The sequence below is a fragment of the Sinocyclocheilus grahami genome, unplaced genomic scaffold (genome assembly GCF_001515645.1).
Source record: "Sinocyclocheilus grahami isolate Dianchi unplaced genomic scaffold, SAMN03320097.WGS_v1.1 scaffold38.1, whole genome shotgun sequence".
NCBI classification, from domain to species: domain Eukaryota; kingdom Metazoa; phylum Chordata; class Actinopteri; order Cypriniformes; family Cyprinidae; genus Sinocyclocheilus; species Sinocyclocheilus grahami.
Genome location: NW_015505217.1, coordinates 1,746,181 through 1,761,100, shown reverse-complemented (window position 1 = coordinate 1,761,100; position 14,920 = coordinate 1,746,181). Strand labels below are relative to the sequence as shown.

The following is a 14,920-nucleotide window of genomic DNA, read 5'->3' as shown; positions in this document are numbered from 1 at the left end:
ATAGATAGATAGATAGATAGATAGATAGATAGATAGAAACAAATGGAATGATAGAGATAGAATAAATGATAGAGAGAACAATATTTCTTTTTATCAATTTTAATTTTTGCTAGTTTTATGTATATGAGGGATACGAAAGGCCCCACTTTGTGGAAGAATCCTTATACTATCTGAAATCAATTAATCTACTAGCGACTCTGATTTACTGACACAGCCTCTTCCTGTTGGAGGAGTTTTTTATGCACGGATGTTCAGATTAATGAAATGCACTGTGAAGTTTCGGCATGGTGTCAGCTGGGACGACACACTCAGCAGGACGATGACAGATGGATGAGGTGTCCTGCATGTGTGAGTGTGTGTGTTTTGGGCTTGATGTTTACACAGAGCCACATGAATCTCGCTGGATGCTGTTGACTGCGGTGAGGCTGTGTTTGACTGCTGCAGCGGCTGTCACAATACTACTGTGTCAACTCATGGGAAAACCAGTTTCTTCAAATTTGGTAGACAATACATGTTTGGATAGAACTGTACTTAGTTAGTGAATTTAAGAATGATTTTAAGTTACATTTGCAAATGTATTCTATGCATTAATTGACATTAATATCATACCGGCATTCTGATGATCTGGCCTCTTATAAGATACAGCTCACTTGTTTGGTTTTATTATCCAAATTGGCTAATGTTCAATTTTGCTAAAACAATTTTTAACAATAAATATGCATACAGTATTCTATTCAGATTGAATTGTATTTGATGTTGTGTCGTGTTAATGTGTTATGGGTCTCAAATATGAAAAACAGTCACAGTAAGATTATGAAAAATAATTATGAAATTATGAAAAAAGTAACCCAGTCTCATAAAAATACGTCACTCTAGGTACTTTTCTGCAACACATACCTTACATAACTTACTGCACGTTTCGCGGCAGTTTCAAAGTGAAATGACCAGTGAGTGGCGCTAAAACACGGGTTCAATACGTAACCCTGCCATGTTTTTTATTACGTTGATATCAGGGGCGTGCCACCCCAGGTGCCCCCCCCTACAAGATGTTTTGCGATAGGCTTGTTTTTAGTAAATTTCTAACTGCATCTGGCAGTGGCGGATCCTGGCATGTGTAGGCAGCTGCCTAGGGCCGCTTTCTTCTCATCTTTATACTTAATTTTAGGCGGTTTATATAGTGTGCTCTTAATGACAATGTCGAGAGTGCATAATGTTACACGATCCATGTAATGCACGAGGATGAATCTCTCCACTCACAAGCGGATTTCCTTTACTCACACAAAACTGGACGTGTGCTTTGAAATATACAGGGCTGCAGACTGCGACCAAATAGTTGCATTTTGCGACCATTTTTCCTGCTGGTGCGATTTTTTTTAGAGGTCGCAGCAGCTGCTCTAGAATATAATTATATTTAAAATTAATGCACAGGCGATTTCGTTAACGGCACATCCAGTCAATCTCAGTTTTTTTTTAGAAACATCAAACAACACTGAAAGCATAACAAAACCGTGCTACTTGTTTGAACTGCACAGCGCATGAGTGTAGTAGAGCCTGGTTTATACTCGCCGTGTCAGCATGAGCGCGAAAGTGCATGCAGCAAAAGTGATGCGAATATTGAAGAAACGATGGAAGGTTTTCAAGCTAAAGTCAAGTAAAAGACTCTTTGACTTCTTAAACCAGAGAAGGTGAACATGTTGGTATTCTTGTGGGGGAAAAAACATGCAAGCACTGTCACCGACAACAAGTTTAGTTTTACTTTTCTTTTTGTTTTCATTTTGAAAAGCTTGTTATCTTCCCTGTTTACCTCACGTTACGCTATGGAGACTCTCTTTTATTTTATTTGATTTGATTTGATTCCTCAGTGAAACGTAGGCTACTGTAATGTATTAGTCTGTATATAATACAGCATGTGGTGTATGCCATGCCTCATCTTATTCGTTTTTGTTAATAAATGTTTTGTAAGCTAGTCTGTCATTGTATCTTACTGTTTTATTGTTGTTGTGCTTTTTAATTAAGAATAACAATGAATCCATATTTTGTTTTAGTCTTAAAAAGTGAGGTGTGTAGATATTTTCTTGTAAAACGTGACAACAAGATCGCAAATTTGAAAGTGAAAGCACCCCAAACCCGGCTTATAACACAGCAAAAGAGGAACTCCTGTTAAAAAATATTGCGACCAAATCATGTGTTTGTGCGACCAACTGAGAAAGTTAGTCGCAAAAAGAGCGACCAGTGGGAAGAATGAGTCTGGAGCCCTTATATACATTGTTCTTTTATGAATTGGCTCTGCTCTCACTCAGATAACGTTGTCTTCGCAACTGAAACAGATCGGCCAGGCTCTGCCACCACCCAATCACAACGATCCCTCTCACCTGAGTTCTGAGCACCTGCACCTGTCACCAATCAAGCACCTCATTACCAGCCTGCATAAAAGCACACACCTCAGACACCCTCACTGTCCGGTCTCGTATACACGTAGAGGACTCAATGACTTTGCTACTGATTACCTTTGAATACTTCTTCCATTACTTACCTCCTGTGTTCCTCCTAGTGTCTCCTCGTCTCCTGTATCTCCTAGTTCCCGGATCGCTGAGGTGTGTGTGCTTCCCCCGTATACCTTACAGCCTCAGTCAAGCCAAAGACTCGGATTACTCCACTCTCCATATCATTTGCACTCTCTCACAGACCTTTCCCTCACCATCATTTCCTCCGGACCCGACACCAGTACTCACTGTGACCCAATAAACTGTTTTGTATATACACTAACCTGTTGTGTCAGACCTCTTCCGTAACAGCAACACTGAAGACCAGAAGAGCTTTTTTTCTAATTCAGGTGAGGAGTAGGCTTATCTCACTAAACGGAAGCAAGCTGATTATAGTCAGCCTTCTCGTTATTTATTTTATTAACAGCCTACTTATTTTAGTTAAGTGCTTAAATTGTAAATATGCATTTATTCAGTTATTTTATTTAGTGCATTTGTTTTTGTATATAGTTTTGCAATAAAAGCGTATCAACCAGGTTCCAGAAATAATCACTGAGGGTGCTTCCCCCCCCCCTCTCCCCCGCAAATAATCGCAATTGCAAGATTTAAAGACAAAAATAAATAAATAAATAAATAAAGCCATAACTGTGAGATAAAGTTGCAAACACATTACATTACATTAACAATACAATATGTTAATTTGAAAAGTAACTCCAACAATGGATTCCATTACAAATTTGTCTTTTATAATTGCAGATATGCAGATCATTAGGGTGTTAAAATAGCAAGACCTCTATCTGCTAAAAATAAATTACAATAATCTAAAGTCCCGGAGGCTTTAAAATGCTATGATATGAGTCATATTCAAAGTCTAATGCTGTTAAAACAATTAAAGCAGCATCTGAATTAAAATTATGGGAAGTCATTTCCATGTCACTGATTTCATTAGCCATCAAATTCCTGAATAAAGTCCATATGTGTGCTTTCATTATGTGATTTGATTACACTAACAAATGCGCTCTCACACACACACACACACACACAGAGAGAGAGTTCAGGCATAGCTAATTTAAACGAGCTAATAGCTGACAGTCTTTGATCAACGGCACAAGTTCCAAGTTAGCGAACAGGTCACTGTGTAAGACTATCATTGGGAATTGTCAGCAGGTCACTTTGCAGTATGTCAGAGTGTCTTGGGGACTGTCAGCAGTCGGTTGATCAGAACGGGCCATCCCTCCACCCCTAGCTGAGCCAGATGCTCTGCGTCAGTCTACAGGGATCAAGCTGCAGATGTCTCGCCTCCATATTCATCAGGAGACGAGGGTTTGGTGAGCACCGTGCCACCCAGTGGAAGTGGCCCACGGCTGGGTCACCATGTCCCAGCGTGTCCCCCTAGATCTTCCTTCAGTCTGAGACATCTATCTCTGCTGCTGACAGTCACACCTGTCAGCACTAATGCAAGAGCGGGTGTGAGTACCGCTTCAAGACAGGAACCACCAAGTGCTTTTGCTAGATGCTTCATAAATGTGCTTTATGTGATCTGTCTCACTGCACAAGGATGTTTAAGCGTCTGTGTGTTTGTTTACACCTGGATTTATCTAATAAAAGCAAAAAGACGATCAATTCATTTAACTTAAAAAAAAAAAAAGTTTGGATGCTTCAGGTGCTTGCAAAACAAAAAAAGTACTTTAAAAATGAGTGAATAAATAAATAAATACATTTTGGTATTATTTTTATTACATTAAAATAATGCTTTTCACATGCTACAAGTGGCATGAAGACAATAACTAAAAATCATAGTAAAATAAATAAAATTAACTAATAAATAATATTTAGATGCTCCGGGTCTCTAAAAGAAAATACATTTAAATAAAAAAAATAATAAAAATCACACACACACACACAAAATATATGTATATATAAATTGTTTGTATGATTTAAGTATTGCATTTAATAAATTGTGTTCAGGTGATCTGAGTGCCTTAAAAACAACAAATACTAATAACAGAAAAATAAATAAATAAAATGAATAAATATTACTTTGTATTGATTTAAAAAAAAAACTTTAATCACTTGTTTTTAATTTTTGGATCCTCAGAGTCAAACAAACAAACAAATAAACAAACAAAAAATAAATCAATATTTTAATATTTTATTCATACTATTTAACATACATTTTTATTTATTGTCTTTTTGTCTCACAAAAGAAAATGTTTTCGTAGAGATATTATGAAAGTGATATTATGAAAACTGTTTTTTTTTTTTATAACGTACACTGACAAATCAAACAATAAGACAAGGGTATAAGTAAAAAGGCTACGTTTTGATTTCATGTTGCCTTTGAAGCATTATCTCTAAAAAGAAAAAAAACGATCAATTCTTTTAACTTAAAAAAAAAAAAAAAGTTTAGATGCTTCAGGTGCTTGCAAAACAAAAAAAGTACTTTAAAAATGAGTGAATAAATAAATAAATACATTTTGGTATTATTTTTATTACATTAAAATAATGCTTTTCACATGCTACAAGTGGCATGAAGACAATAACTAAAAATCATAGTAAAATAAATAAAATTAACTAATAAATAATATTTAGATGCTCCGGGTCTCTAAAAGAAAATACATTTAAATAAAAAAAATAATAAAAATCACACACACACACACAAAATATATGTATATATAAATTGTTTGTATGATTTAAGTATTGCATTTAATAAATTGTGTTCAGGTGATCTGAGTGCCTTAAAAACAACAAATACTAATAACAGAAAAATAAATAAATAAAATGAATAAATATTACTTTGTATTGATTTAAAAAAAAAACTTTAATCACTTGTTTTTAATTTTTGGATCCTCAGAGTCAAACAAACAAACAAATAAACAAACAAAAAATAAATCAATATTTTAATATTTTATTCATACTATTTAACATACATTTTTATTTATTGTCTTTTTGTCTCACAAAAGAAAATGTTTTCGTAGAGATATTATGAAAGTGATATTATGAAAACTGTTTTTTTTTTTTATAACGTACACTGACAAATCAAACAATAAGACAAGGGTATAAGTAAAAAGGCTACGTTTTGATTTCATGTTGCCTTTGAAGCAACTACCAAAAAAAAAAAAAAAAAAACTGACATCCTCTCAATCCATATGTGCTCTCCTAGCTCTTTTAACTTTTTGTCTCCTGGCATAACATATGCTTCAGGTAGTGATTCAAGCACTGTCATCCCATCTAACGGTGTCCTCCCCACATACATCCACCCACCCACACTGAAGCTCCTCAACTCCTCCTCTGACAGGAGGTGTCAAAGCTCAGATGCTCCGAGCACCTTGAAGACCTGCCAGACTGTACGAGCACACACACACACACACACACACACACACACACACAGAGAGATTCACTGCTGAATACAAACCCAAAGCAGCATCAGATGCTCAGTTCACAGGTGTGTCGACACACAAGAGCATAAATCTGACTCATTGTGAGTTTTAGTGTGAGACTTACGCAGCTGGTGCAGATGTTTCCAGGCTCTGGAAGTGGGGCAGGCTGTGATCGTGACTAAGGAGCAGGAGTTTCCCGCCAGCGTGTCGCAGAGATTTTGTTGCCTGAAGAAAACTTTCTGTGGGTCTACAGACTTCTCCAACATTTTCAAATGGGTCTAGAGAACAATTGTAAATACATTTGCTTTAGTCTTTAGCCATTATGACTAGTGATGCACCAGAATTTTGGTAACCAATTCTTTTATTTTTTATTATTGTTTTGGAAGGCTGAAATCATTGACCAAAATGGTGATGTTTTGTTAGTGATGCTTAATTAACGTGAATAAGCTACAACAGGTAAACAAATATGTCAGCTGTGTGGACGCCACGGCTGATTTGACTATATTAATTTCTTCATTTTAATCACTCTTCATTTTGATGAACCAAGATATTTTAGTTTATTTTCAGTTGATGTGGGAACAAAACTTTCACGAAACATAAACATCACGATCCGATAATTGCAAATTGCTTTGTTAATTTTGATATGTAACAGCTTTTAAATTCTGTTAATTTTATAACAAAATTCACACATCATAATGTGATTTTGATGATCTTCAATGACATTTCTCTGTAGCACCTGAGTTTAAGTGCACATGAACTGATCATCTCTTCCTCTTTACTACTAGTTACAGCACAATAAACATTAATTAAAACCATAATGTATGTTAAAAGAAACAGCACTTACTGATATGTATTATTACTCATATAATGGCTTATATTTACCTCAGCAGGAAAACTGATAAATACACACACTATATTCCATATTATTATATATTTATTTTATTTAACCTATATTATATTTTAATTAACCTGCTGCCTTCATAATTTGCAATAAATATATGCTCTATATTACATATGATATTTTTACTTAACCTGTTGTCTTCATTATTGTTTAATGTATGTTTGTATATACTTGTCATGAAAACAAGTCTTTATTATTGAAATGTTTACGTTTTTAAAGAAACACAATTTACATTATTAAAGAAAAGGTTATATAAAAACTGCCTTATGTGCAATTTAAATGGTTATGTACAACTCAGTTTTTATTTGAGTGTTGATTATTAATAAACTTATAAAATAAACTTTATTTTCAGCTTTGGTTTTCAGTTAAATAAACATGATTTTGGCATTGCACCTTTATTATTGCTTCTAAAATAAAAATCACAAAGTTATGTGATGAATTGTTTTAGCAAATTTGACTCATCTCATACATTGTGTACAGATTCAACTTTTCCCCGTGGTCTAGCAAATAAAAATCGCAATAAATTTCAATATCAAGTCACAATATTTGTAGAATCATAATTCTTAAAAATCACAATACATATCGAGTGAGCTCCTGAATATCTTGATATTGATTCTGGAGATAAGTGGGACATCCCGGCCCTAATATTCATACAAAGTGGCTCATGTCAAGCACCTGAAGGGTGGTGTAGGTATAAGGGTAGTGGTAGGCCAAGTAGCACACGTCATCTTCATGATGAAAGGTCACCGTGAATGTCAGCGTGTAGAAAGAACTTTTTTTACCTCTTCTAGCGCAGAAATTATTTCTGTGGAAGTCAAAACCACAATTAGATTCTATAAGCCTATGTGCAACATCTTGAATAACGAATAGAATGCATAGAGAAAAAGTACAGTACAGCAAGGCAGATTGAAGAATGTAAGAGTAAATGTGAAGAGCTGAAGTGAAAAAGGAAGTGAAGTACCTGTAATAGCAGATTTCAGAGCCTGTTCGCACCCAGTGTGGTCTGCCCTCCAGCGCCTCCCTAACAGAATACAGCACAGGCTGCATGCCTGAAACATCCCACAATCATACAGTTATAAACCACGTCAAACATTCAGTCATTTAAAGGTCATTCCGTAATTGCTAAACATTCAGGTTGTTAGCTTTTGCACAATATCAATCACCAACACCAAAGAGTTTTTAATGTGGCAATGCCAATTGCAAAAAGGTTTAAAAGTTTAGAGTCAGTAAGGATGCATTAAATTGTTCAAAGGGGACAATAAAGATGTGTAATACATTGCAAAAAAATTATATTTCAAATAAACACTTTAAAACTAATAAGAAATGTTTCTTGAGCAGCAAATCAGTATATTATAATGATTTCTGAAGCATCATGTGACACTAAAAACTGGAGTAATTATGCTGAACAAATTCTATTTTAATATACATTAAAATACAAAATATTTATTTGAAATCGTGATTAAAAATTCACAATTTTACAGTTTTTCCTGTATTTTTGGCCAAATAAATGCAGCCTTGGCGAGCATATGAGAGCATATCTTTCAAAAGCATTAACAAATCTTACCAACTCCAAAACTAATATTCTCTATATCAGTGTTTCCCAACCGGGGTGCCGTGTAAAAAATAATTTTTTAATATTTTTAAATTGCTAAAATGTTCAAAAAAGCATCTATTATATAATGTCAATTTCTGATGTCGGAAAAAATTATAATTAGAGATGCACCGAAATTTCGGCTGCCGAAAATTAGTTCACCGCTCAGGTTTCACTTTCATGTGGTTTGACGCTCTGCGTATTATCCCGCTCTATGCGTGTGCGCTCCGCTCTGCTCAGTCGCTCCACTCGTATACCGTTCATGCTCATCGGAACAGCAAAGTCCACTCAAAAATTGAGCCGACAGGAAACATCGATGTAGTACAGTATTGTTTCTGTCTGCAATAGCCCTACTGTGTTGTAACATGATGTGGTATATGGGCAACTCTGGTAACGCTGCCCTCTCATTCATTGATCTGCTAAACGCTATGTTATGCTCACGTGTCCTCTGATAATAATATCTTTCTAGGACTAAACATAATTTGGATAATTGTTAAAAAAAAAAAAAAAGTAAAATATCTTAACCCTACTGTTAGACCTACCTGAAAAACTAAAAAGCAATTTATTTAATTTGAAGGCCTGTCGTTATTTTTTATTTGTGCTATCATTATTCATTTCTTTATTTGTGCTTATTTTATTACTGACTGCTTACTTGTCATTTTTTGAAAAAAGGTTGGGAAACACTGCTCTATATTATATTCAAATTATTTTGAAGCAAGCAATTTCTCTTGATGACAATACTGGTTAAAAAAAAAGACCCTGTCAGTGAAATCCAGGCTCAAAAACGAATTGCGATATAGCAAGCATCAAAATTTGATTTCAACTAATAATTTCACTATGATTTGACATGGCTTTACTCGGTCAATATTAAAGATATCAAGGTTACATTTTCACAGAATGTTCTTTACCTAATGAAGGATGATTTTATTTAGAAAACAGTAAATCACAAAAACAAAAAAAGACTTTCGCTGGGTTTTTACAGCCAGGGTCAAAAATATCCTCAAATCAATATCAATCTATAAAAAGCAATCTTGATACAGGACATTTAGATTTCACTAATTTTATGCAAAGTAATTAAGTTCAATTCAAAATAGTTCAACAATATTGTATGATGAAAGCTAAAATCACCTGAACAGCTTACATTTCTTTAAATAAATAAATATTTTCATCTAAAATGACTAAATCTTCTGTTTTCAATGAAAGGTTTGGACCTTCCTTTGTTAAAACCAATGTGCTGAACACTGCATTTCTCCAAAACATTGACTCCTAGAGGAAGAAAGGTGCCCTGAAATGCATTCCCTTCAAAGCAGATGTTTGTTGGGACTAAGTTTTCCTCAAACTCAAATAAGGTCAACAGTAAAGGACATCTCATTTAATATAGAGACATAAAACACTGACTTCAGGGCAGCACGAGTCTCTTATAATGCCCAGCTGCACACCAAAATGAGGAAAAGGCCGTCAAGGGCCATTGAAAATGCTTTATCGGGGGAGGAACTCAGAAATGCCGAAGCACTGTATTTTTCTGGGATATACGGCTGGTGTCAGATTTAAGAGCTGCTCGGGCCCACTGCTGTGTCTGAGAGCAATGTGAGGCTAAGATATGATTTAGCTGCTACCACTGTGGCATCTTCTTAAGCTGGCTGTGCTGGTGCCGGTGTGGAAATGTATTTCTTTTGAGAGAAGATGGTTGTGTCAAAATCAATGCCATCTAGAACAATCGAAGAACATACATCTTCAATCTTGGTAGGTGGCACTAAAAATAGATATTATAACCCTCATGCAACAAACACATTATTTACACAAGTAGAACATGCTCCTGGATCAATCTGGGGTAATTTGAGGTGAAGTATAGTAACTCTGGTGCCTGTAACAATATGTGCTGATCCAAGAACAGGATGTCCTACTTGTGTAAATCACATGGCTTTATAGTAAGTTGCTACTGTATGGCTTACCATAGTTATACTGGCTGTTTCCTTTCTCACAATTGATGATGTTGAAACGATAAGGCACGCCGGCCACCATGCCACTGACTTCAAAGTAGAACCATTGACAGTGTGCAGAGGAGTTGACATCAGCATTGAGAATCAAATCATATTCATGACTAAGAGAGAGTGCAAAAGAGAGACAGACAGGAGAAAATCAGACAAAAGTGGGCATAAGAGAGAATAGGAGAGAAGTAATGAGAGAGAGAGAGACTGAGAAACGTGTTACGTAAATGACAGCAATAAATCTCTCACTCCATCCCTATCTGTTGTTACGCCGCCACATTTCATTTGGAAAAATATAACGTCGGCTCTTTTATTTAAGCGCATCGGAACTGCTCTGTAGACAGCATCTTTGATTTGATCTTGCATGCATTGACAAGACAAGCTTGCTGAAAGAGTAGAAACATAAGAACGAGAGAGAGAGCGTGATTGCGAATGCACTACAAATGAGGCCCAAGGGCACTCGGCGAGCTGTCTGCAGTACATGTTTGCGTGTGTGTGTGCTTGTGTACGTGTGCAGTATTGTAATGTAAGGGTCTCACCTGCGGACCTGAAAGGCTTTTCGCAGGTTCCCGCTCTCAAATTTGGAGAAGAAGCGAAGGGAACTGGGACACATATCGGGGGGACACTGTGGACTGTGGAAAGAAAGGAAGGGAAAAGAGGAGAGAAGAGAAGAGAAGAGAAGAGAAGAGAAGAGAAGAGAAGAGAAGAGAAGAGAAGAGAAGAGAAGAGAAGAAGAGAAGAGAAAAGACAGGGAGGAAGAAAAGGAGAAACATAGGAATGGAAGGAAAATAAAGGAAACAAAAAGAAAGACAGGAAGGAAGAATATAATGAATATACAAAGGCAAAAAGCAAAAAAAAAAAAGAAATACAAGCAGAAGGAAGGAAGGAAAAGAGAAAGACAGGAACCAAAGTAAACATAGGAAGTAAGGAAATAAAATAAAAAATTAAAGGATAGAAGGAAGAAGGAATGAAATAAAGAAGTATGGAAAAGAAAAGACAGGAAGAAAAACAACAGAAGGAAAGAACAAAGGAAAAGGAAATAAAGAAAGGGAGGGAGGAAGGAAGGAAGGAAGGAAAGAAGGAAAGGAGGAAGGGGAAAAACAGGACGAGAGCAAAAAAAGGAAGAAAGCAAAACAGGAAGGAAAAGGAAAAGACAGAAACCAAAGTGAACATAGGAAGTAAGGAAAGAATGAAAGGATAGAGGTAAGTAAGTAAGGAATGAAGGAAGGAAGGAAGGGAAAGAGAAAGACAGGAACCAAATCAAACATAGGAAGTAAGGAAATAAAATAAAAAATGAAAGGATAGAAGGAAGGAAATAAAGAAGGACGGAAAAGAAAAGACAGGAAGAAAGACAACAGAAGGAAGGAAGGAATGAACAAAAGAAAGAAAGAAAGGAAGAAAGGAAGGAGTAAGGAAAGAATGAAAGGATAGAGGTAAGTAAGTAAGGAATGAAGGAAGGAAGGAAGGGAAAGAGAAAGACAGGAACCAAATCAAACATAGGAAGTAAAGAAATAAAATAAAAAATGAAAGGATAGAAGGAAGGAAATAAAGAAGGACGGAAAAGAAAAGACAGGAAGAAAGACAACAGAAGGAAGGAAGGAATGAACAAAAGAAAGAAAGAAAGGAAGAAAGGAAGAAAGGAAAAGGAAGAAAGCCATGAAGAAAGCCAAAAAACAAGAAAGCAAAAACGGAAGGAAAAGGGAAAGACAGAAACCAAATTTGAACATAAGTAGTAAGGAAAAGATGAAAGGATAGAAGGAAGGAAGGAAAAGGAAAGATAAGAAAAAGCAACAAAAAAAACAGCAAAAAAGGAAGGAAAAGAGAAAAACAAGAACCAAAATGAACAGAAAGAAATAAACAAATAAAGAAAGAAATGAGAAGGAAAGTGAAAATGAAGGGGGGGAGGGGGGGGGGCAGGAAGGAAGAGAAGGACAAATGAGATTGACTGGAGAAGGCTAATAGACAGAAAGCAGAGAAGAACAGAAGAGAGAGAGACACATTTTTGGACAGCTGTGCTGATTGAGCATGTTCCACTCCACCATACTGTCACATTAGCTTAACAAACAAGTGAATTATCTCCATACTTGTCGTACATATTGATTCACACTACTAACCACCATTCTGGATAAATCATTCATTCTGCACAGTTCGCATCAATAAATTCCAGACACACTGCAAATGACACAGAAGATGAGTGCAGAACACTGTCCACATGATGGAGGCACACAGTTCAGTATCGCAAACCTACTGCAACCCACAAACTACATGACGGTAAACAGCAGCTACGGACGACAAGCTGTCCATCAGCATCTGGGCAGGCAGAGAGACACTGTCCATTCAAGGGTTTATCACCCAGAATGCCCCTGACAGAGGCAGTCACATCAAACCAAGCTTGACTGGATAAACACACACAAGCTGAGGAACTGTATGATCAAAACCAGTCGCATATAAGATTGTTCCTAGAAAGGCATTTTTACCTCAATTACCCTTTTTACGGTTTTATTGTAATTGCTGCAATTTTAGAGCTTTTAAAAAGAACTTGAAGGCTGCACTGAAGATCATTCACGTTTTGGCTGTGACTGTCGTATATTCGCATGTGAAAGATCCATCAGAGGCACTTGATGGACTTAATTTATCATTGTAGCATCTAGATGGTTGCCATGCCACTGCTGTGAAGATCTAATGAAAATGCTTTATCAGAAAAAAAAAATTGCAGCATGTTACCTGTGATCATCCATGTCAAAAATAACCTTGTTGATGATGTCCTCTGGACAGATGAGACGCTGGATGTCTTCGTAAACTTTCTTTCTGGAACATTGAAAAATAAATAAATAAACTATCAATGAACCACAGCTTTGGTTTCCAAAAGTAGAACTCAATTTATACATTAAAACATAAAAAAAAAAAATATATATATATATATATTTTTTTTTATTTTTTATTTTTTTTTTAATAAATATTTATATTTTAATATATTTTAAAAAGTCTGTGTACATGGAGTCAGAACTCCATATATCCTTGCATGCTATATTGCAATATTATCATGTTATACCGTTTATCTTGTTAGATTTGTGAAGGAATCATTGTTTTGATTCAAATCTTTTCAATTGATTCAACTCACAAGACCGGCCTCAACAATTCATTCATGAATCCAGTTCAATGTACAACGATTCCACAATTCAGTGACTCTCCCATGCAATTACAATGGTTAACGATGTTGTAATGATTATTAGTGTCGAAATGATTATTATTGTTTTCACACAACAGCCTCATTCTTCATTCACACTTATTATACCAACATTGGGTCTCATTCACAAATTGCGTAGATTATTCGTATTTATATGCACATTCGAACTTCTCATGAAAACGTTTTGCCTAATTCACAATACGTGCGTACGCACATTAATTTGTTCTTAAATGTGCCTAATATTAGTGAATTCGGAGCATTCTAAATGAGTTGCCACGTGCACGAGGTTAGTCATTTGCATAAAACATGCCCAGACCATCTCCATATAAGGGCTTTCTGCACACGCTTTGCTTTACAGCCTTTCGTCACTCTTGTCAAAGATGCTCCACACAACCCCATATGACGCACTCTTCAGACGTCTTCAGACGCCCTCTTGCCAGATCGTTGAGCAATGCCAAGTGCGCAGTCCTCAAAATCAGTTCACACACAATAAAACATATTTTATACAGAACCAGTTCACGGAGGTCTCATTGGCCGGCTATACATGCGCTGTTATTCAGAGAAACCTATAAAGTACTATAGTCTAACGCAGCTTTTCTTATCTTTCACTGTATATGATTAAATCATCTTATGACGAAATATAGATTTATTGTAATTATGTATAATGTATAACTATTATCCTAAGATAATAGGTTCTGTGTAATAAAATGGAATGACCCAGGGGAAAAGTATTGAAAATGCTTAATGAAATGTATTTAATACTTTGTACAAAAGCCTTTGTTGGTAATGACAGCTTCAAGACGCCTCCTGTATGGAGAAACTAGTCGTATGCATTGCTGAGCTGTGATTTTGGCCCACTCTTCCACACAAACAGTCTTCAAATCTTGAAAGTTCCATGGGCCTCTTCTATGATTTCTAATCTTTAGTGCTTTCCATAGATTTTCTATTGGATTCAAGTCAGGTGATTGGCTGGGCCATTCTAGCAGCTTTACTTTCTTTTTCTGAAACCAAATGAGAGTTTCCTTGGCTGTGTGTTTGGAATCATTGTCTCGCTGGAATGTCCACCCTCATTTCATCTTCATCATCCTGGTAGATGGCAGCAGATTTCTTTCAAGAATGTCTCGATTCATTTTTCCATTCATCCTTCCTTCAATTATATGAATTTTGCCAGTGCTACACCATGACGTTTTGGGGTGACGTGCAGTGCCATTTGACCTCCAAACAGGGTGTGTATTATGGCATCCAAAGAGTACAATTTTTGTCTCATCGGACCAGACTATATTCTCCCAGTATTTCACAGGCTTGTCTAAATGTTGTGCAGCAAACTTTAAACGGTTGAGTGCATTACTTACTTATTGAACTTATTATTTTATTTGAAACAATTGTACAT

The 14,920-nt window shown here is 35.9% G+C and overlaps 1 protein-coding gene across 1 annotated transcript in view; it reads right to left on the bottom strand.

Annotated features, from left to right (window-relative positions):
* The window catches only part of LOC107581854 (cytosolic carboxypeptidase 4-like), a 37,892-nt gene that overhangs the window by 17,457 nt on the left and 5,515 nt on the right, over positions 1-14,920 (bottom strand). Inside the window, exons 2-7 of the mRNA XM_016267526.1 lie at positions 13,068-13,151; positions 10,883-10,975; positions 10,308-10,456; positions 7,726-7,813; positions 7,440-7,569; positions 5,988-6,141 (exon numbers count right to left, since the gene is read on the bottom strand). Coding sequence (XP_016123012.1) covers positions 5,988-6,141; positions 7,440-7,569; positions 7,726-7,813; positions 10,308-10,456; positions 10,883-10,975; positions 13,068-13,151 — 698 coding nt within the window. The remainder of the gene's footprint in view (positions 1-5,987; positions 6,142-7,439; positions 7,570-7,725; positions 7,814-10,307; positions 10,457-10,882; positions 10,976-13,067; positions 13,152-14,920) is intronic.